The sequence below is a fragment of the Acomys russatus genome, chromosome 12, assembly GCF_903995435.1.
Source record: "Acomys russatus chromosome 12, mAcoRus1.1, whole genome shotgun sequence".
NCBI lineage: Eukaryota > Metazoa > Chordata > Mammalia > Rodentia > Muridae > Acomys > Acomys russatus.
The window spans coordinates 3,184,700-3,205,920 of record NC_067148.1 but is presented as its reverse complement, the minus strand read 5'-3'; the positions used below and the strand labels follow the sequence as shown (position 1 = coordinate 3,205,920).

The 21,221-nt window shown below is 44.6% G+C and overlaps 1 protein-coding gene across 3 annotated transcripts in view; it reads right to left on the bottom strand.

The window, feature by feature from the left end:
• Nab1 (NGFI-A binding protein 1) overlaps positions 1–20,915 on the bottom strand; it is a 39,832-nt gene extending 18,917 nt beyond the window's left edge. The window contains exons 1-3 of one of the 3 annotated variants that reach the window (XM_051153796.1): positions 20,861–20,915; positions 11,402–12,236; positions 197–330 (exon numbers count right to left, since the gene is read on the bottom strand). In XM_051153796.1, coding sequence (XP_051009753.1) covers positions 197–330; positions 11,402–12,217 — 950 coding nt within the window. In that variant the 5' untranslated portion in view covers positions 12,218–12,236; positions 20,861–20,915. Of the gene's footprint in view, positions 1–196; positions 331–11,401; positions 12,237–20,508; positions 20,700–20,860 lie in introns of those variants that run through there. The other 2 variants (XM_051153797.1, XM_051153794.1) reach the window with 2 other exon arrangements.
• Positions 20,916–21,221: the final 306 nt, after the last annotated feature.

Below are 21,221 nucleotides of genomic sequence, written 5' to 3'. Positions count from 1 at the left end.
TATGTTTTTAAGTGAGCTAAGAGTAATTTAATTAAAAAAAATCTCTTTGAAACAATGTACTGAAAAGTCACTGCATTGTTTAATTCTGCATCAGTCACAAGCTTACCCCTTCTCACAAACAGTCAGACTCTCCCGCAGGAACAATGTTTTGAGCTCTTCCCCTACCCACTGTGCAAATGCCTGGCCCCCGCCTTACCTGGTGGCCCTGTAGGTGTACTTGTAGGTAACTTCTCGAGAAACCTGCCGGGCCAAGGCAAAAAGCTCATCTCTTCTTGTCAGCAAGGCATTGTCCTTCACACAGAGCTGAGCGGCTGCCTCATTCACAGTAAGCTAAACATCCACACAAAACAAAAGTTTTTAGAAGTATAAGCATTTCTACTTCGTTAGATAACAGAACGTTAGGTTTAATGCACAAGACTTGCATCTTTATCGGGAGAAATAATGCACAAAGCCCCTCGTTACCGCTTGTGTCAGACGTCACAACAATAGCTGGCTTCCTGTCCTCTAGAGTCCCAACAATCTGAAATAACTGTCATGCTTTTACCTACTAGTATGTATTTATTCTGTATTTTTGACTAGGTAGGTAAGTTTGCAAATGACAAAGAAACGATTCTGCATCTCATTTCTCTTCAGAAAAACGCAGCCACGTTGATTTTGAAATGGTGACAATCTTTCCTTAGCTAACCCTGAACATACACAGCCAGGCAGTTTCTTATGTGAGCTGACATGAAAATTCCTAATGTGACACTAATCAGCTTAAACAGCAAAGCTGTGACAAGTAGAGTGGTGCTGGGAAAGTGACATCTCAGGCTAATTTTTTGTATTTGCTTGATTCGGTAGTTGTTACAATATTGCCAATATCACTGCTGGCTGATCAGACACCTGCACTAAAACATAAAACAGCAAATATCTTGGTAAGCTGAAAACTCTTAACCTGTTACCAAGCCAGCATGTTCCACACAGTTGTGCCGAGCTGATGCAGGGGCTGCTGGCAGATCTACCAGGCCTCCTTTATAAAGCAGGGCATGTCCTCAGTGCGGGCAGTGGCAGGAAAAGGGCTTGGCATTAGCAGACCTGGGATCAATCCTGCTCAGCCACTCATGGCTGTGTGACTGGGCAAAAATGTCTCCCAGTCTCATCGTGTGCACCACCTCAAAGGCTCTCACAGGAGGAAATGGAGCTACACCTGGCAGGAAATTGCTGCTTAGCTCTTGTTTTATTTTTATTAAAAAGTTTACTCACCTCTTCTCTCTCCCCAGGCACCTCACTGTTACCATTAATAACTTTTCTTATTTATCTATACCAAGAACTGTCAACTCCTTTTTTCATCCATATAATTCTGTACCTTTTATCTGTACCACATTTTATGACAGAAACCTGACTTATTTATATCAGCACCTAATATCAGCTCAATGCACAATAAATTGTTGACTGATTAGTGAATTTTAATATAGTTTATAATTATCATTTTTGCTATACATATAAAATGTCATTCCAGGAAAGAGCAAGGCATGATTTAATCCAATTTAACCTAGATAATGCCAGTTCTTTGGGTACTACAAGCAAAGTAGAAAAGGCTGTGCAGAAACATGCATCTTTGTGTGCATATCTAATTATTTGCTTGGCATAAGCTCCAACAAATGGACTGTTAGATTATAGAACACATCAAATTTTAATGAGATTTTAAAAAGGATCTTCAAGTGTATGTCATATGTGTGCAGATACCTGAGAGGCCACAGAGGGTATAAGTTCCCCTGAAATCGTCTTCACAGGCCATTGAGAGCTTCCTGACTGAGTGCTGGGAGCTAAGCTCAGGCGCTCTACAAGAATAGCAAGCATTCCCAACCACTGAGCCACACTACCAGCAGCGGCTAGCATTTTATGTCCTACCACAATTTCCCTTGAGATAAACTACTCCAAAGTGTACCATGAAGATCCATGGGAAGACCATTCCTAGAATCCTGACCAGTGTTGTTTTCCATCTTTAAAAGTTTTACCTGTATCATTTATGTAAATGGCTTTTGGTTTTGGTTTTTATATGCCTGAGTTATTTCTAAACTCTATTGCTAGTGGCATGGCAGTTTCTTCCATTGTGGTGTTTCATTTTCTGTGGATTTCGGGATTATGAGTTCAGCATTAACTTTGCACCTGTATGTGGTACAGGTCTCTTACATTTTTCATTGGCCTTATAGTCTTTGGATGTTGTCTTAGTCACTGTTCTGTTGCTGTGAAGAGGCGCCCTGACCAAGGCAGCTCTACAAAAGGAAGCTCTTAATTGAGAGCGTGCTGACGGTTTTAGAGGGCATCCTAGTCAGGCTTACTATTGCTGTGATGAACCCCATGACCAAAGCCACCTGGGGTGGGGAGACAGCTCATCACTGAGGAAAGCTGGAACAGGCAACTCAAACAGAAGGGAACCCGGAGGCAGGAGCTGATACAGAGGCTGTGGAGGGGTGTTGCTTACTGGCTTGCTCCCCATGGCTCACTCAGTCTGCTTTGCTATAGAACCCAGAACCACCAGCCCAGGGATGGCATCATCCACAATGGGCTAGGCACTCCCATATCGATTACTTATTAAGAAAACGTTCTACAGACTTGCCTACAGCTTATGGAATCATTTTCCCAACTGGGGTTCCCTCTGCTCACATGATTCTAGCCTGTATTAAGTTGACATAAACTTAGTCACTGAGGGTTAGTTCATTATCTTTATGGTGGCACTTATGGCTCTGGAACAGCAGCTAAGAGCTACATCCTTATTGGGAGGGGGGATGGATGGATGGAGGGACGGAGGAAGGGAGGGAGGGGAAGAGAGAGAGAGAGAAAGAGAGAGAGAGAGAACATGAGCAAATATATTGGGGGGGGGGGCTTTTGAAACCTCAAAGCCACCGCTAGAGACACAATTCCTCCAAACATGTTAGGTATGTAGTATGGCATAAATGTTTACCATCATGTGTTATGGCATGCAGTATGACACACAAGTGTCTAACATTTGTTATGGTACATAGTATGACAATGACACAGGTATCTAACATCATGTGTTATGGCACATAGTATGACTCAAATGTCTAATAGCATGTGCTATGTGTTATGGCATGTAGTATGACACACATCTAACATCATGTATTACAGTATGTAATGTGACACAAACACCTAACACCATGCATTACAGCATGTGGTATGACACAAGTATGTAACCTCGTGTGTTATGGTATGTAGCACGACACAAACACCTAACATAATGCATTATAGCACGTGGTATGACACAAACACCTAACACCATGCATTACAGCATGTGGTATGACACAAGTATGTAACCTTGTGTGTTATGGTATGTAGTATGACACAAATATCTAACATCATGCATTACAGTATGTAGTAGGACACAAGTATGTAACCTCATGTGCTACGGCATGTAGCATGGCCTAAATGTCTAACATCATGCATTATGGCATATAGTATGACACAAGTATGTAACCTTGTGTGTTATGGTATGTAGCATGACACAAACACCTAACACCATGCATTACAGCATGTAGTATGACACAAACACCTAACATCATGCATTACGGCATGTAGCATGACACAAACACCTAACACCATGCATTACAGCATGTAGTATGACACAAGCATCTAGTATCATGTGTTATGGCATACAGTACGACACAGGCTCCTAACATTGTGCATTTTAGTGTGTCTCCCACTGTCCTCCCTGAATCTCCAGCTGCAGCTGTACTGCATGTTCTGGAGTCGGTTTCAGGAGTCACAGCAAGGCTGGGTTGAGTGCTGCTCAAGGGAGACTGGCAGCTTCTTTCTTTTCCCTAAAGCATCAGCAAAGACCAGCTGCCTCCCAAAGGGTTTTCTTTATCCTCGTCATTGGTTGTCTTGCTTTGGAGACAAGGTTTTATGTAGCCCAGGCTAGCCTCAAACTCTCTATGTAACAGGATGGCCCTGAGCTCCTCCTCCACTTCCCAGTGACAGGACTGCAAGCATGTGGCACCACTCTTGGGCCCTGGTGGGAAAGGCACCTTGTGGTTGAAGTTAAAAGGGGAACACGCTTTACAGAAGGCTATCACATGAACTGCAGCCTCAGTAGGCTCTCAGCTACACGACCGAAAGGACCCTTCTCAAGTTGCTTTCTGAGTAGCCTGGGGTTTTTTTTGGGCAGGGATGGGGGGCTGGAGGCGAGTTTCAAGACTGGATTTCTCTGTGTAGCCTGCCTTTGCCTCCCTGAGAGCTTGGATTACAGACACGCGCCCAGACTGAGCAGCCATTTTTATACTCGTAAATCTAAGTTGCTATGGAAAGCCCTTGGTTACCACTGGGACACCTGAATTACCCACGCTTCAAACTACCAGTTTAGGTCCAACCACAGAAAATAATGTTTCAACATAAACTGAAAACTGTCTATATGTCTTCTGAAAACTTACTGACAAGCAGGAAAAACTGCTAACACATTCAGTGTCGTGGAATTTCAGCTCCAACAGACTGAAGTAGCGGGGACTCCGCCTGCTCTAGAAGACCCTCCTGGCAGAGGACGAAGGCCAGGGAAATAGAGCCAACTTAATCCCAAACTGCAGTGCGAGCTAAGTTACAGAATCCCTCCCTTCAATTGCCTGTCAGAGTTTCCCAGATTTCACGGCAGTAATTAGCAATTCGGTGACTTATATTTTTAAAGAAAAATTCGGTTGCTAGCTCTGACACTGCTGGCTCTTGCTGAATGCCACTATTGCAGTATTCTCAAAGTGAAAAGTGATAAGCTACTCCCCTTTTTAACTGGCTAATGCACTTCTCCCACTTCCTATTTTCATAGCCCAAATACCAAGATTATATTCTTATCTTAAAGTTGAAGACTTCCTAAGGCTGGCTGCCAGTCATTTATGACTGAACGTAGAGCTTACCTCAGCTGTCTTTATCGTCAGAAAAAGTCGGTTATCTGATTCTCTGAAAGTTCTTTCACTGTAGTTAATACGTTCATCTTTAGTGACAAAATTACTGCAACTTTCAGTGAAGTATTGTTGACATAAAAAACACTTGGCAAATGCTGGGTGACAGAGAGGCTCAAAAGGCAACTGGGGCCTCGTCCTTTCCCATTCAAGAGCGAAAGGGCCATGACTGCCCCTCACCTCAAACAAAACCAAACCGTGAGGGTTGATCTCAACTGTCTACAGGCCTCTGGGCATGCCTGCAAGGGATCACCTTGACTAGGCCGGTTGGTTTGGAAGGCAGACTCAACTGTGGGTGGCACCATTCCCTGGGCCTAGACGTAACAAAAAGGAGGTCCTACGCGTTCACCACTCTGTCCTTCCTGACCACAAATGAACCAGATACTACTGCCTTGACTTCCCACCACGATGAGCCAAAATAAACCCTTAAGTTGCTGTTGTCAGGATATTCTAAGGACAGAAAAATTAAGACTCAAGCCAAACCAAAACCAGCCAAACAAAAACTGAAAAGCGCCAAATAAAACAGGCAGAGAGGGGAGACAGGATGGCAGGGACATTTCCTGAAATGCTTGAGGAGTCAGGAGAAGAGTAAGGCGTGTGAGCACAAAACAAAGACAGCAGTACCTCAAAGAGCAAGTAGGGTACAGATGATGTGTCCTAACTGGATAAAAAGCTTCCATCTTGTAATGAGCATGTAAGAGCAATGTCAACTGCTCAGTGTAGAAAACCATAATAAGTGTGTTATGAAGTGATAAGGACAGCTGTAGCCAGCTGAGCTAGTAAACATGAGTGGCAGATAAGCAGACCTGAGTGTGTGATGTGATAAAGAGTAAACAAACTCGGTGAAAAGTATATAAACCGCGGTCGAAAGCCATTCAGTATCTCACTTCCACCATGACTGCATAAATCCCGACTGCCTGGAACGAGATCTACCGAACAGACCTAGACTCTGCCCAAATACCCAAACACGAATGACGGTTCAAGCTCCGAGGACCCTACTGCTGTATCAGAAGTCGCAGCTCTGGACCTGTCGTCGCTGACACGACTCTCCATCAGGTCGTATAACCCTGATTAGGAATGTTAGATGCTACTCCTATTAGAATTAAGATAGTTATGAATGCTTGAGTGTAAGATAGAACAGTATGGAATGGTATTATTATATGATTTTGGCCATTTGTGTTTTTGGATTGATTTGGGGTTGTTTTTGTGTAGTGGTGACTGATATTCTTGAACCCGTTTATGTTAATAAACTTAGCAACTGCAGAACCACTGATCAGTCTCAGATTGAGTTCATTCGGGATCCTGAGTGCGAAGTACTCAGTGCTCGCGACACATCTCCCCACATCACAAGTCTGAGAAGTGTGGAAAGGAACAAATGCAAAGCCTGATGCTCCCCAGAAGGAGGTGACGTAAGACATCCATAAAGCTCCAAGCACCAGTGTTAGAAAATCACCTGTTACTCGGGAGCACTCAAGGAAAATTACCCATCATGCACCTCAGAGCTATAAAGGAAGAGAGCAGAAGACAAACCTCTCGTTCCTCACACTGACCTTCAGCACTAATTCAAACTAGATGGCCTGAGACCCGACCCCCAGGTTTTGTCTCTCATTCACCTGTAGGAGCAAAAGCAGAAAACTGCTAGGGAAAGCTACTCCTTCCAAAGTGTTCTAAGAAATGTGAGTCGAAAAAATTAGATATCAAAAACAGGATGAGTGAGACAGTTCAGTGAGTATTAGGAGCTTGCCTCCAAGCCTTCTAGCCTACACTCATTCCCTAGGACTAGGGCCAAGGGCCAAGACAACCAAGCGCATTGTAATTCAGATAGAAATCATTAGAAAAAAAAGAATGGGGGTGGGGTAGATTCATTCATGTTTAGAAACAAACAAACCACAAAATTACAAATAACTCATGAATCAGTAATCATAAAATATTAAAACTTTAACAATGAATCAACACACAGTTAAAAACTCAGAGCTACAACTGCTTAAACTAGAAATAGAAAAGTAATAGAAGATTAATGAACCCAACACCCAATTTAATTTAGAAGAGACCACAGACACAACACAACCAAAAACGTCAAACAGGATAATGAGTTAGCCCTTTTTAAACAGAACACACTCTTTCTATAAAACACAGAGTGACATTTTAGAATTCATGAGCCAGTCAGTGTCACACCTGTCCAACTCGGCCATTGTCATTTAAAGGCAACCACTGACACTACATACAAAAAAATCTCAGGCTGTTGCAATAGTTTATTTATAAAAACAAAAGGTAGGTGTGGTAATTTGAATAGGAATGGCCCAACATACTTGTGTTTGAGTGCTTGGCCCATAGAAAGTGGCACTACTAGGAGGCGTGGCCTTGTTGGAGGAAGCGTGTCACTGTGGAGACAGGCTTTGAGATCTCAAATACTCAAGCCATGCCCAGTGTGGCACACAGTCTCCTGCAGCCTGTGGATCAAGATGTGGAACTCTGAGCTCCTTCTCCAGCCCCATGTCTCCCTGCACGCTGCCATGCATCCCACCACGATGGTAAGTGATTAAACCTCTGAAACTGTAGTCAGCCCCAATTAAACGTGGTTGTCCCCTGACCTTTAGCACATGCTCACACCAAGAATGTGCGTGGTTCTAAGTTTTATCACTGCCCAGCAGTCTGTGTATATGTACACATCAATTACCTATTATCTACTTTTAAAATAAAAAGTGTAAAACAATGTTCTATTGTGTAATTTTTTTTTTTTTAACTGTACAGGATACAATGCTTTTGGGAACCAATACAAAAATGTTTACAAGAAAAAGTCCTAGGGACTTGTTGGAGTTGACTTATTTCCAGGTGCTGGAGATGCTGGTAACCACTATTCATACAGACAACACTTGGCTTTGAAAGATTGACATGAAAGCACCCAGCACTTTTACAGAGAAACCTCTGAGAACATTTGGATGGAGCCAAGGAAGTCACATATTTCCTGAAACTGAAAATAAACTGGCAACATTTCTTAACCTTAGATATTTAGAAATACTAATTCCAGCTTTGTAGTTGGCTGTCTTTCTTGTTTACAGGTAATAAAAAAGCACAGAAGAGCACGGAGCCCTCTGGCTCATGGGTCCCTCAAGCAGGGTGTTCAATGACACCCAGTAACTGCATATGCTAATTCCAAGGCACCAAATCACAGACTTGATGTGATTTCAGTCATTCTTGCTAACCAATTCTGTAACTATAAACTTCAGCCTTCATATCCAAAATCAGTTATTTTAAAAGGCCAGATGGTGAAATAGCTGAAAACAAGAGTAACATACAAAAGTCAGCCAGTGATAGCCATTAAAAAGGTAGTGGGGAAAGAAAATTTCAATTACAATTATATCCTTTCCATCACTTTGTACATCCTAAAGCAAAGAAAAATTAAATATATGTAATATAGACATTCAACATACAAAAATTTGACCAAACAAGAGTTGTACAAAATACATGTGAAGAAAAGCATTTGAGGCCAGCCTGGTCTACAGGGTGAGTTAAGGACACCCACAGCTACTCATAGAAAGCCTGTCTCAAAAAAACAAAAACCAAAACCAAAACAACAACAACAACAACAACAACAACAAAAAGAATTATAAAATTAATTACTGAGGAATAGAAAAGATCTAAATAGCGTAACACATATACTATATTCATATATGTCCCATTATTATAAATATGCCAGCTATTACGAAATTAACCTACACAAGAAAACATCCATAATTAAAATGATATATATTTTTAGAAACCTAGTAAATATATCTAGAATTTTATTTAGAAGAAAAATGTATAAGGTTACCAAAACCTTGAAAAACAAACAAACAAAAACAGAAAAGCTATAACGCAGCAGCAATAAAGAAGTGTGTGCTTTTCCATGCAACAGACTACACTGTAAAGCTGCTCGGTTGAGGCAAGTCTATCCTGCTGAGGAATAAATACAAAGCTCAGCCGAGCCACGAAGGATCACATCAACAGACACAACCAGGTAAAACCAAACCCACATGTGATAAGACAGGAAAATATCCAAGGAAGATGACTGTGTGGCAAACAAAGGACTTATGTCCATGAACTACAGACGTGGGTCTCACTATATAGCCCGGATGTCCTGGACTTTACTTTATAGACCAGGCTGGTCTCAAACTCAGAGAGATCCACCCGTCTCTCCCACCTGAGTGAATTAATCAATTTTTTAAAAGACAACTGAGCTACTAAAATAGTTTTGTGGACAGAAAACTGATCATGTTATAGGGAAAGAAACTCACCATCCTCTCTAGGAAAAGCAAATCTAAGTTTTCATCCATTAAGGCTGGCAGAGATTAAAATGTAAACTGCATTACCAGCAAGTGTGGATAAACAGACATTTGCATAGCGATCATAGCAGCACAACGTTTTCAGCGTTTTAGAATGTGAGCGAGCAGCAATTAGCAGTGGCTTAAAACATTACATCTACACACTCCCTGATCCCATGATTCACACGCTGGGATCCATTCCACAGAGCACAGTGCACAAGACTGTAAAGTACGTGTGTGATGGGGGCTGGAGGTGGCTCAGGGGTTGGGAACACACACTGTCTTTACAGAGGACACTTGTTCAGTGCCTAGCACCCATGTCCCATGGCCAACAGCTCCAGATCTGACACCTGTACCTTCTACAGGCACTGGCACACATACCTACACAACAGACCCACAGGTTTAATTAAATACAATAAATAATTTTAAGTGTGTGTCACTGTGTTCACATGCCAGTGTATATAGACTTTTAAAACTGGCAACAATCTAAATGGCATTGCAAAGCGAAGAGTTAAGGAGGATAATAATGGCCCACAAAACAGAGGAATCAGGTGGCTCTCCATGGAAGCGTGGAGTTTCCCCACTAACAAAGGAACCTGCAGGCCCATTTGGGAAACATGAACTCATGTCTGTCCGTGTAAAGATTTACATCTTATATAAGAATTCCTTCCCAGTGAATATGTGTTTCTTTCCATATTAAAGTGCAAGACGGAGAGGGGCACACGACATTGAATGAAATACTGTGTAGTCAGTCTAACATTATTTTCTGGAGGATTGTTCCTTTCTTCTAAAGGGTATGTGGCTATTTTTTAAAAATCTCACTATGGAAGTCTTTTTTACCTCTGAAAATGAATCATTTTCTAAGCACCCACTGGACACATTAGACTCTAGGGGTAAAAGACTGAAAAGACATCATCCAGCCGGGACAGACCAGGATACAAATACATCATAACAAAGGGGCAGGAGTGGATGCCGGATGAAAAGGAAATACATGGGGCATTCTACTTAGAGGAAAAGATCACAGCAAAGACAAGCCTGCATTGGCACTGAACAATCAGGATAGGTGTTAGCCGGACAAACAAGAAGAAGCAAGTGAGTGAACAGATGCATGCACATACACAAACGAGGTGTGCACGTGTGTGTGTGTGTGTGTGTGTGTGTGTGTGTGTGTGTGTGTGTGTATGCTGAGCACACAGGATTCAAAACTATGTTTTCTCTTCCAACGTTCATCTAACAGAACTTTGTTTTCTACACTAGCTGCAAACTGCCTTATGTTCTGGTCATTTTATGGTTTGGTTTGCCTTTCTTTTCTTTTTTTTTTTTTTTAAACAAAGGTTTACAAAAAGAGTTTTTAAAATGAAGGTCCACGTTTAAAACCCTATTTTATTTCTTAACTAAAAAACAAAGCACCTTGCAAATGTGAAAGTTATGGTTCATTGGTTGAATTCTGACATCTTTCTAAAACCTACCTTATACTGTAGTTTTAAAACCCAAATGTGTCTGAGTTCAACGTAAGACAAGTCCAAGGGTACTAAACTTGCCTCTGCTGACAACAGAGCGGTCATGCTTCAGGATTTCTAGGGCCCCCCTTTAAACCATCAGCAGGCTCCCTGTAGTGAACAGTAACACACACACACACACACACCACATACCCCACCACCCCCACATATACCCCATACACACACCTCCTACTCTCACCCCATACCCCCAAACACACCATACCCCCAGCCCCAACCCACATACACCCCATACACACACCTGCCACCCCATCCCATACCCCCCAACACCATACCCCTCAGCCCCCCAACACACACACCATACCCTCAGCCCCTACCCACATATACCCCATACACACACCTCCCACCCCTACCCCCAACACCATACCCTCCAGCACCCCAACACACACACCATACCCCCATCCTCTACCCACATATACCCCATACACACACCTCCTACCCCCACCCCATACCCTCACCTACACATCATACCCCCAGCCCCCCCCACACCCCATACATACACTTCCTACCCCCATCCCATACACCCCCACACACACCATACCCCCAGCCCCCACCCACATACACCCCATACACTCACCTCTCACCCCTACCTCATACATGCCCACACACCACACCCCCAGCCCCTCCACAGGCTCCTTACCTCATGCAGTGTGAGGTGTTTACCATCCTTTCTCTTGGAGTCAAATCGACCATAGATGGCGCTGTACTTTCGGATCTCCTCCTCTTTGTGCGGATCTTCATCACTCATGTCGAAGATGTGACCAATCATCTTGGCCAACTTCTTATTGTTCTTCAGCAGCTCCTTCACTTCGCTCAAGTCACTTCTGGGCAGCGTGGGGGCCATCCGCTCCACACACTCGGCCACAGAGAGCGCAGCGGCAGCGTCCAGTGCCTCGCTGCTTTCCTTCGGGGAGGCTGGGGAGCCCAGGTCTGCTGGGGAGAGGCTGTGCTCACTCTCTGTGGCGTGGTGTCCTTGCCAGAGCCTGGACTCACTGACACTCTGCAGTGCTAAGCTTGCCACCTCTGACTTGGCCTGACCCAAGCTCTGCACACAGGTGGTGGCGGCACACTTGGGGATTTTTAGGTGTGGTTCCCGAGAGCTGCTATTCCTTTCATAACTACTGCAGGATATTCCCAGCCATGTTGGCGATCCCTCTGGTAATTTATAGATGGGTATGCTACTGACAGGAAGGGAAGTCAGTGGCTGATTGAAAAGGCCAGGGTTTGTAACCCAGTCTCTCAACGCCTTCTGAAGCCTTCGAACATGAAGGGGCTTGCTTGCCATGCCCACGAGCGCCATGATTTCTAAAAATTCCTCTTCTCCAGCTTCGCACAGTTGCTGGACATCATCACCACCTTGTTGGATGAAGGCATCGAAGTAAGAGAGCAAGTTGGCTTTCTGCAATATTCTATACAGCTGCAGCTCCCCCAGGGTCCTGGGTAAGGCTGTGGCCATTACTGTGGATAGGCGTGACCTACAGAAAGAAGAGAGGAAAGGCTCAGCACACTTGCCTCAAGCGGCCGTGGCACTGCACACTTGAGAGAGCAACATGGACACAGAGTTATCTGCAGAGCAGCTGGTAGCTAAGGATGCGCTCCCCACACACAGACTTTATCCAACTCTGCTCTTCACAATCCCAAAAGTCATTTGCTCAACTGACCTACGCTCTCAAAGGAAAAGAGCCATTAAACACAGCCTGGGAAGTCAGACCAATGCTCACACAGGGTTTACCCCTGAAAATGCTCTTTTCCCTTCATTTCCCCTTCATTTTCTTTCTTTCATGGTGTGGGCACAGTGGCAAAAACGAGTAAAAATTAGTAGGAAGTAAGAAGCCACTACATGATCAGTCACATGATAAATGTATCATATTATGTCTGATCTTCATGCAAACCCACAGAGACCGTTATTTTCTTAATCTAGCCAGCAAAAGAGAGGGATTTCAATCTGAACTGAAGATAAGAAAATAGATAGCGGGTGGGTGAGGGAGCGAGACATGTACGATATTGGGAGGTGACAGAGTTCTCACTCATCAATACTTTCTGAGTTCAGGAAGGAGAGCTGGCCAAGTACTTCCATTAGGGAAAGCAACCTTGTAACCAATACCCTCATGGATTAAAAGGGGCCAACCACAGAAGGCAGGCACGTGCACACCACAGACAGACATGGAAGACCACCTCTGCTGGCACAGATGACTGGCTGGAGAGAACAGAGCGGGGATCCTAGGAGCACACTGGAAAACAGAAAGGCACCATGCTTGGACCACCAACTAGAACGCTGTAAAACCTGTGACCTCAGCTCCGCCCCCAATACAGACTGAGTCTCTCATCACTCTAAGTGCCACCTGCTCATCCCTGTCTCCTGGGCCCTTTGAATTACCCACGTTCTGACCAACTACCAACCTCCTCCAACTGCATGGCTCTCTATTTACATGGACTAGCATAGGCATGGCCTCAAGCAGTTTCCTATATATTAAAAAAAATATGAAAACACGGTCATGGCAGCACATGCCTTTAATCCTGGCACTCAGGAGGCAGAGGCAGGCATATCTCTGTGAGTTTGAGGCCAGCCTGGTCTATAAAGCAGAGTCCAGGACAGCCAAAGCTACACAGGGAAACCCTGTCTCGAAAAACCAAAACAGTGTGTGTGTGTGTGTGTTTGAAAAACACTTTTCTGAGTCCCTCGCTCCACCAGACTTGGCGAACGAAGCAAACTGTACAAGAAGATTCTCACTTTACACGTCGAGGCAACAGAAACTGCAGGTTTTGTGAAAGCCTCCGGACTTTGGGACTACGTCCTAATCTCACCATCTCAGTCTTCTGGGCAAGCTGTCTGTCTTCTAAATCACCTCAGGAAGGCCCCACCTAGGCAGGGTCTCCGACCTAGACACACAAGCCCCCCCAAAACATACCCTCGAGAGGCAGAGCAAACTACACCGCGGCAAACAGAAGGGCTTCTGAGGTGTCTGGGCAGAAGCAGAGAAACTTAAGCGCTAATCATTTACCTAACCTAGCTACTCTATGTGCCTTCACACCAGAGCAGAGAAATCCTCCGTGTGCGTAAAGCATGCATATGCACACGCCCTCCCCATGAGAGGACTGAAGCTTTACAAGGTTGACTGGATGGTACACTAAGTCACCTCATTTGCTTCCCAGATCATGGGATATAGGAAACAGATCATGATTTAGAGGAACTGAATTCTCCAGCCATTTTCAGCAGTGAGAGGAAAAAAAAGGAGTATTTATTAGACAAATGTAAAAATATAAAAGTATCTTTAGACTCAAAAGACTCTCAAACTTAGATTGTAGTCTTGAGTAAGGCAGAGAGGTTTTAGAAAACAGGAGTTTTCAAGCCTTATCTTTTCTCACATTCTTTACCAAACCTCCAAGTTCTTGAAAGAAAGTCAAGACTCTCCAAGACTTGTCAGCTGGTAAAAGCAGCTAACAATGTAAAGAATGATGGCAACAAATGTACATTTCCAAAGTCAAAATAACAGATGAAAGACAGACACACTGTTCAGATCGCAGGAGGCTTTCTAAAGACCCACAGCGCAGCTGGGAGAGAAGTTTTCTCCCAAGCTCTGCCCCCAGGAAGATTGCGCAGCTTCCTTCAAAACCTGCTGTGATAATTTAAACACCCACCTCTTCATACGGTAACTTGATTCAATTGAAATCTCCTGAGATTTTTCTGTTTCCACAAACTCTTTAACTACTCATGCTTCCATATGAAGGTCAAATAGCTGGGAACAGCCTCTGCCTGTGTCTCGGTCCCAGCACCCCGCTGCATCCTGGGCATTGCTGACACAGGAAGTCCACTCAGCTGAGACACCATGGAGCACCAAGCTGAGTCTGGCCTTCTCATAAAACCCACAGTTTAAAGAAACCATTTGACTCATCCTTGTTGTTTCCCAAAGACTATCCAGCTCTGCTGCCCCTGCAAAGCATATAATCCCTAGACCTTGGTCAGAGAAGAACCACAGCATTAGAAAGAAGAATTTAAAAACGGGGAAGAATCGGAATCAGTTTGGGAGCGCTTATTGCTCAGTAAATGCTAACAAGGGGCTCCTAATCCTCACACAGTGTTTGTCATGTTGGCCCAGCCTGGTCACCTGCCTGGCTCAGGCTGTGCTAAGCGAACCGAGCAGCTGTCTGATGCAGAAAACCTGACTGCTCAACTCTTGCTTTGCTAGGGGACAGAACTGTCCAGGCCTGGGGCTGAAGACTCAGGGTAAGGCAGACCAGGAGAGAGAGAGGAGCCCTTCCATCAAGCCCGCTGTATCAGGACCCACTGGGCTACCCAGAGTCCCAAGGGACTACTGAGTTCTCACCAGGGATTTCCAGCTGCCTCTTCTGCCATATGCCACTCCCGGAAGTGTTTTCACGTGACTCTGGTGACGGCACACTACCACCATTTCCCTGTGTTCTCCGACTGTATTCTTTGAAGATGTTGTTGGAGTACAGGACACAGAGCATCGACAATATTTTTAGAGTTGATTGATTATTTTACAATTGCCCGTGCTGAAAATGATGCCTTATATATAGAGGTAGAACAAAATGGTGGCAGTGTGTCTAGGGCCATGTCAGAAGTTGTTACAAATTCTGTCCTAATCTTAAGCCAAAATCTCTCTAATAAATGTGTGTGTTTAAGAAACTTGTCAGCAACTCAAACAGCAATTTTTAAACTCAAACATCCTAACATAATACAATCTACAGACATGCTAATTAGATACCAGCCCACTACAAAATGATAACATATATATATATTTTTTTTTCTTTGTCTTCTGCAATTTTACTGTTGGTTTCTATGAAACAGAAAACTTTACATGTACAGTAAAAAAACAATGCAGTCCATAACCTCTAACAGTCTCAAGTGTGAGTCAGCAGGCTTCTAGCTGCACTCATGGGTACTGTGTGGGGGAAGGTTGTGTGTGCGGTGCAAGCTGTGCATGTTGTGTGCTCAGAACCAACGGCCCAGTGAAGACACAGGAGGTAACCTAGGCCCTCCTGCTGGAAACACCTTACCCTCAGTATACATTTAATTCTCAATCTTTTGTTTATTTATCTGGTTTTTGTGAGTTCCGAAGCCTTTTACTATTGCCCAAACCTTCACCATCCCACACTCTAAATTACATGCCCCTATTTGGGGTCACAACCCCATGTTAAGAGCCTGTGGCTTAGTGGGAAGACTATGGAATCCAGTACAAATGAAGCTGTTCATTACATATGAAAGTAAATGGACACCTTCCTAATTTCACAAGGTACAAAAGGATTTAAAGTGTGGCTAAGTTTGTTACTTTGAGAATGTCCAGTGCTTTCTTGGTGAACAATACTAAGAGTAAAATAATCCTGTGCAGTTTCAGAATTTTATTTAAAAAGTGGGTCTCATACCTGAACTACTTCCTGAACCGAGCCTGAACCGTTCCTACCCAAGGACTGCCAAATCCTTACTTGGGGTTCCCTGAGCGGAGGGAGGGTTCCCGGATCTGTTCTCCACAATCCCTTCGGTCCTTTCCATTGCTCTACTTCTCCTGTTTCCCTGAAATCTTTGTTTTCTCCTCTTCTCTTTTCAAAGCCCCATGTCCTTAGGCCACATCATCAGCATCAGCCTTTTTCTTTCCTTTTCCAAAGCCTGGTTTTCACTGCTTCTTCCCGCACCTCAAGGCAGGGATGGCTTTTCCCTCATCTCCCCAAGCTTCCCACGGCTTTAGGAAAGCAATCTAAACTATTCATATAGGCACCCTGCCCCCAAAGGCCACCTTTCAACCCTTCTCTCGTGGCCCTGTCCTGGGCAATCTTCCATAACCTTCCCCAGGAAACCTTTCACACGCAGCCTGGCTATAGATTTTTCTCTTGATTTTCAGACTGCCCACAGTCATGTTTTTCTTCCTCTCTGCCCAACGCCCTGCCCAGTTCTGTTTTGTATTAACTTATTCCAGTATGTGAAGCCCTGAGTCAGTTCTAAGGACCCTTCATGAAGATTATTTAGGCAGAAGCACAAGTTTAAGTACTATGATAAAAAACAACAAAACAAACAAACAAACAAACAAAAAAAACAATGCAATGTGCTACACACAGGGAGCTTCAGCACAAAGGGCTGGACCTGGCTCGGCAAACAAGGTACTGTTTGGTTATAGGCACCCTGAGGATAGCAATTATATCTCATTAATCTTTTATTTACCTTTATTCTTGGTACAGCGTTCTGTGTGAAATACAATTCTACAAGGAAGTCTACGCAATGAAACCCAGCATTTGGGTCAGAACCTCATCACCAAGAGTGTCCCCTTCGTATTTCAGGGGTACTCTCACAGTAACTTGGTGTCCCCAAAACTGCCAATGAGGCAGCAGCATATACTTCTGCACCCTGCTACTCTTCCTACTATCCTTTCCCCTCTCTCATCCTCAACATTGCACTTGCATATGCTGCAGACTCCCAAGAAAAGGGCCGTTTGCTTAAGAGACCAAAGGATGAAAGCCAAGTGCAGGAAGTACGCATGCTCAGAACTGTAATGCACGTTGTATATGAAGTCTCCCCCTCCCAAGTCAGCATGATTTCAAGAATTTAGGCTCTATCACGTGAGATCCTGGCTATCACGACCCTTTAACAGATTCATGTCTATTCTTAAATATCTCCCCTCAATGCTGTAAGAATGACTCTTCGGGGACTAGTGGGGAACCAAGTGCGGCATCTCCCTGGGGCCTGACTTATCGGTGCACAGAGCCTGAGTTCTCACTTCAAGGTTTCTGAGTTGACAGTAACCTCTTAGAAAACATGGAGTAAGACTCAGTGAAGACCTGGAGGTCACCTACAGATTCCACTAGATAGTCTCTCTCTCTCTCTTAACATCTTAGATAGTCTCTCTCTCTCTCTTAACATCTCAGTAAGATCTGCTGCCCAACCCCCCACCCCCCACACACACACACACACACACACACACACGAAAATTTAAATATGAAGAGGGCATTGGCCTTACAGCCTCTCAAGTACCAGCAAGTTTCAGAGTGTAGCTTGGAAGTGGAGAGGCTTGGGAGAAGGGAGCAGTAACCACTTGAGATGGCAGAGACTGCAAAGTCTGGCCTAGGAAAAGAGGAGCCGGTGGGAGGTGCAGCGTTTTTCGTTTCCAATACTAGAATCCAGAACTCAAAGCTAAAAAACTTTCACACGTGTTTCAGTTCATTCCACGGGTTAGTTAAGACTGCAGCGTGCTCCTGGGTACTTATCAATTCCTTTTGTGTTTCAAGTTCCAAAAGATGTCCTTTGAGCCACTCACTAGGAAGCATGTGGGGGGATGTCTATCCTGTGTGGGGTTTGGTTGGTGCTGGAGGGGGTGGGGTGGGGGGGGTGGTGAACAGTCAGCATAGGCACACACTCCACCATGAGCTACACTCTCAAGCCCAGAGATAATTCTTCAGTCAAGACAATTTCAGGTCTTACTGCTTACACGGCTAGGAATTACACCCTTGGCTTCTAATGAATTCATGCTAATTTGGGAAAATTAAAGTGTTCTTCTTCCCTATGGATTCTTCCCTCGTTTTCGAATAAAACTGGGAACAGTTTTGTTTTGTTTTTTGAGAGACTCCTTTAAAACTCAGTCCAAATAATCAAAGGGTAGGTTTAAAGCACATTTATTAAAACGAGAAAAAGGTGAATTGGCCTTACTTATCTATTAAAGAACTACACATTAGTACCAAGAGGCGAACGCTGGCATCTCCTATGACGGCTGGAAATACTTCAGCCAATAGAAAGGGCCTTTGGCTGGCCTTAGGAGCATCCAGATAGACTGTAGGCAACATGCATACATCCATGTCTCACAGTCTCCAGAAGTTCCTCTGTGAAAAGCACAGGCATACCACATAAATTAACATACTTCCCCTAAATACAAAGTGCTGGAAAAATGACACATTATTTGAAGGCGTAACGATATGTTTTAGCTGTGAGAATTCTCAAGATGAAGATTAACGCATTTTCCCCCAGCATCAACTTCTAAAATGTCCTCTTGATCCATTACTAAGATGAGAGTATACTCTATCACTACACGAGTGTTGAGCATGTCAGAGCAGAAAGGAAGTCGGCACTTAGTATAACAGCCACACTATTCTGCTTCCATCTCAAGGCCTCTAAAGAAGCAGAGAAGACAAGAACCAGAGCCAAGCAAAGGAGCAGGCAACCTTATATTATCCTCAAGTGGCTGATTTTCACTCTAATATATTTGCCAAAATCCACAGTGAACTTATGTGCCCGCAAGAGAGTTGCGCATTGGCACGATCTTAAATTGTTCATAAAATGGTCACTTTCATGAAAGTAACACAAATATATGGTGGCCCTGAGGTATCCAGAACACAGCTTCACGTTATATCAAGTGAGAACTATCCTTTAAAGAAAAATGCAGCAAAACAGGTTTATTATAATGAAATAGTCAAGGCCTGCCTCAAGAACAGATTCTAAGTCACCAGATAAAAAAATGTAACATCCTTGTTTCCATCTAAAATCTAGAAACAAATTCTTCAAAGGACTGCCCCACTTCATAATTTCTTCTTTCAAAGCATCTACAGTACATATTTTAATAAACTATGTGTCCTTGAAGGTGAAGTAAAAAGAGACATGAAATACTTTAGTGGGTTGTTTAAATAACAAACAAGAAACAAGGCTATAGGGCAGTGGCAGCTACTAACCAGCAACAAAAGAAAAACTTTTAGTTTAGCTAAAATTAGGCAATTATATTCATTCACTTACATGATGCAATTTATTAGACATAATAGCTCACTAAAATGTCCTGTATCAGCCCTATCAATCTTGATAATTTGTCACCTGAAATACAGTCACATCTAAGAGAAGGAAACAAAATATCCTATGCCTCCGTGTTTTTTTCTTTCTGGTGTTACTGGTACGCAGAAGGTTCCCAGCCTCAGGAGAAAAACTATGCTCAGTAATGGAATGGCAAGCTAAGCAAAACTGTTCATGTCAGAAAGGTAAAAACAAACAAATGTCTCCCTAGCACGCTCTTTGAAATTATTTTCTTTCACGATGTTCTAGTATCTAAACTGGAAACAGGAACGAACTGCCCATCTACAAATTCTCAACAGCATACTTATTAGTCTCCTTGCACTTATTGAAACAACAGAATTAAATGTCTCAAACGATGCAAGGTGGAGGAAGAAACCTTTAATAAGCCGGGTGTGAAAGAGCTCTTGGTAGATAGCCTCCACCCAAAACATCCTATACATCCTCCAATTATCTCTTCCCAAAACCGGCAGATGAATTATAAATGTCATAGCATGTATACTACAAAGAGAATTTTCAAAAACGTGAATATTTAAAAAGGGTAATTCGCTGCAAGTAGCAAACAGCGAAGCATTTCGGATGTGACTAATCTATTTTAAATTCGGTTCCTCAGCTCCTATGCAATCTAATATTAACTATTAAAACTGCCAAAATATTTTTAAACGAGATCCTAAAATCTCCTCAGAGATTCTGATCTTTGCACTCCATAAAGTTGGCAGGCACGTCACTGGCAAACCAATCGGTAGTGACAAGTTACTCCAAATCAGCTCTTTTGGATCAAATTGTAAATTAACAGGCACTCCAAAATTTCCCAAGCCTCCCTGAGCCAAGGCATGGTTCCTGCTGGTCACCCGTTGCAAAACTTGGTCTGCACACCGTACAAACGCACATTCCAGCTCCACTCTGGGAGACTCCTTGCAGATCTCCTGGGTTGACCGTACTTCGACGTTTGTCCCCATAAGGTCACACACCTGCATCCAAAGCTTCTATGTCCTACACGTGTCTGCACATTCCCCACTCAGCCTCAGCAGCTCGGCGAGTCTCTCTGCACCTGGGTGCCAAGTTTCTGAAAGCCACTTCCAAGCAAAACTCTCCTTCCGCTTTGAAAACAGAACTACAGTAGGAAGGGGCGGATAACAGGAAGAAATAGGAGACTCGGCGGCACTTTTAGGAAGTCCCCGATCGCGGCGGAGCTGGCTCCCCACGCGGGCCCGCGAGGTCGCCCTCCCCCGCCCGCCCCCCCGCCCGTTCGTTCGCGGCGGCCCGGCGGAGCCATGCGCGCCCGCGCTCCCCTCTCCAACCCGAGGCCCGCCCGGTACCTACGCGGCCCGCGGCTGCGGCGCGCTCCGCGACGACGGCTCAGCCCGGCTCCTGTGGCGGCTGCGGCGGCCGGGACGCCCCCGCGCCCATCGAGGGGGGCAGGGACGCGGTGGGCGCGCGCTCCGTCCCCCGCCCGCCCCGACGGCGCTGGCTCGGCCGCGCGGGCGGAGGCTCGAGCGGAGGCGGGCGACGGTGGCGGCCCCGGGCGCCCTCCCTCGGCCTCTCCCGCCGCCCCTCCCTCGGCCTCTCCCTCCCCCGCCACCTCCGCCGCCCCCGCCCCGCGCGCTGTCACATCGGGAGATTCCGCTCTTGCTCCATTCGCCGCTCCGGCTCCCGCCCACGCGCGGCCGAGTGACGCAGATCC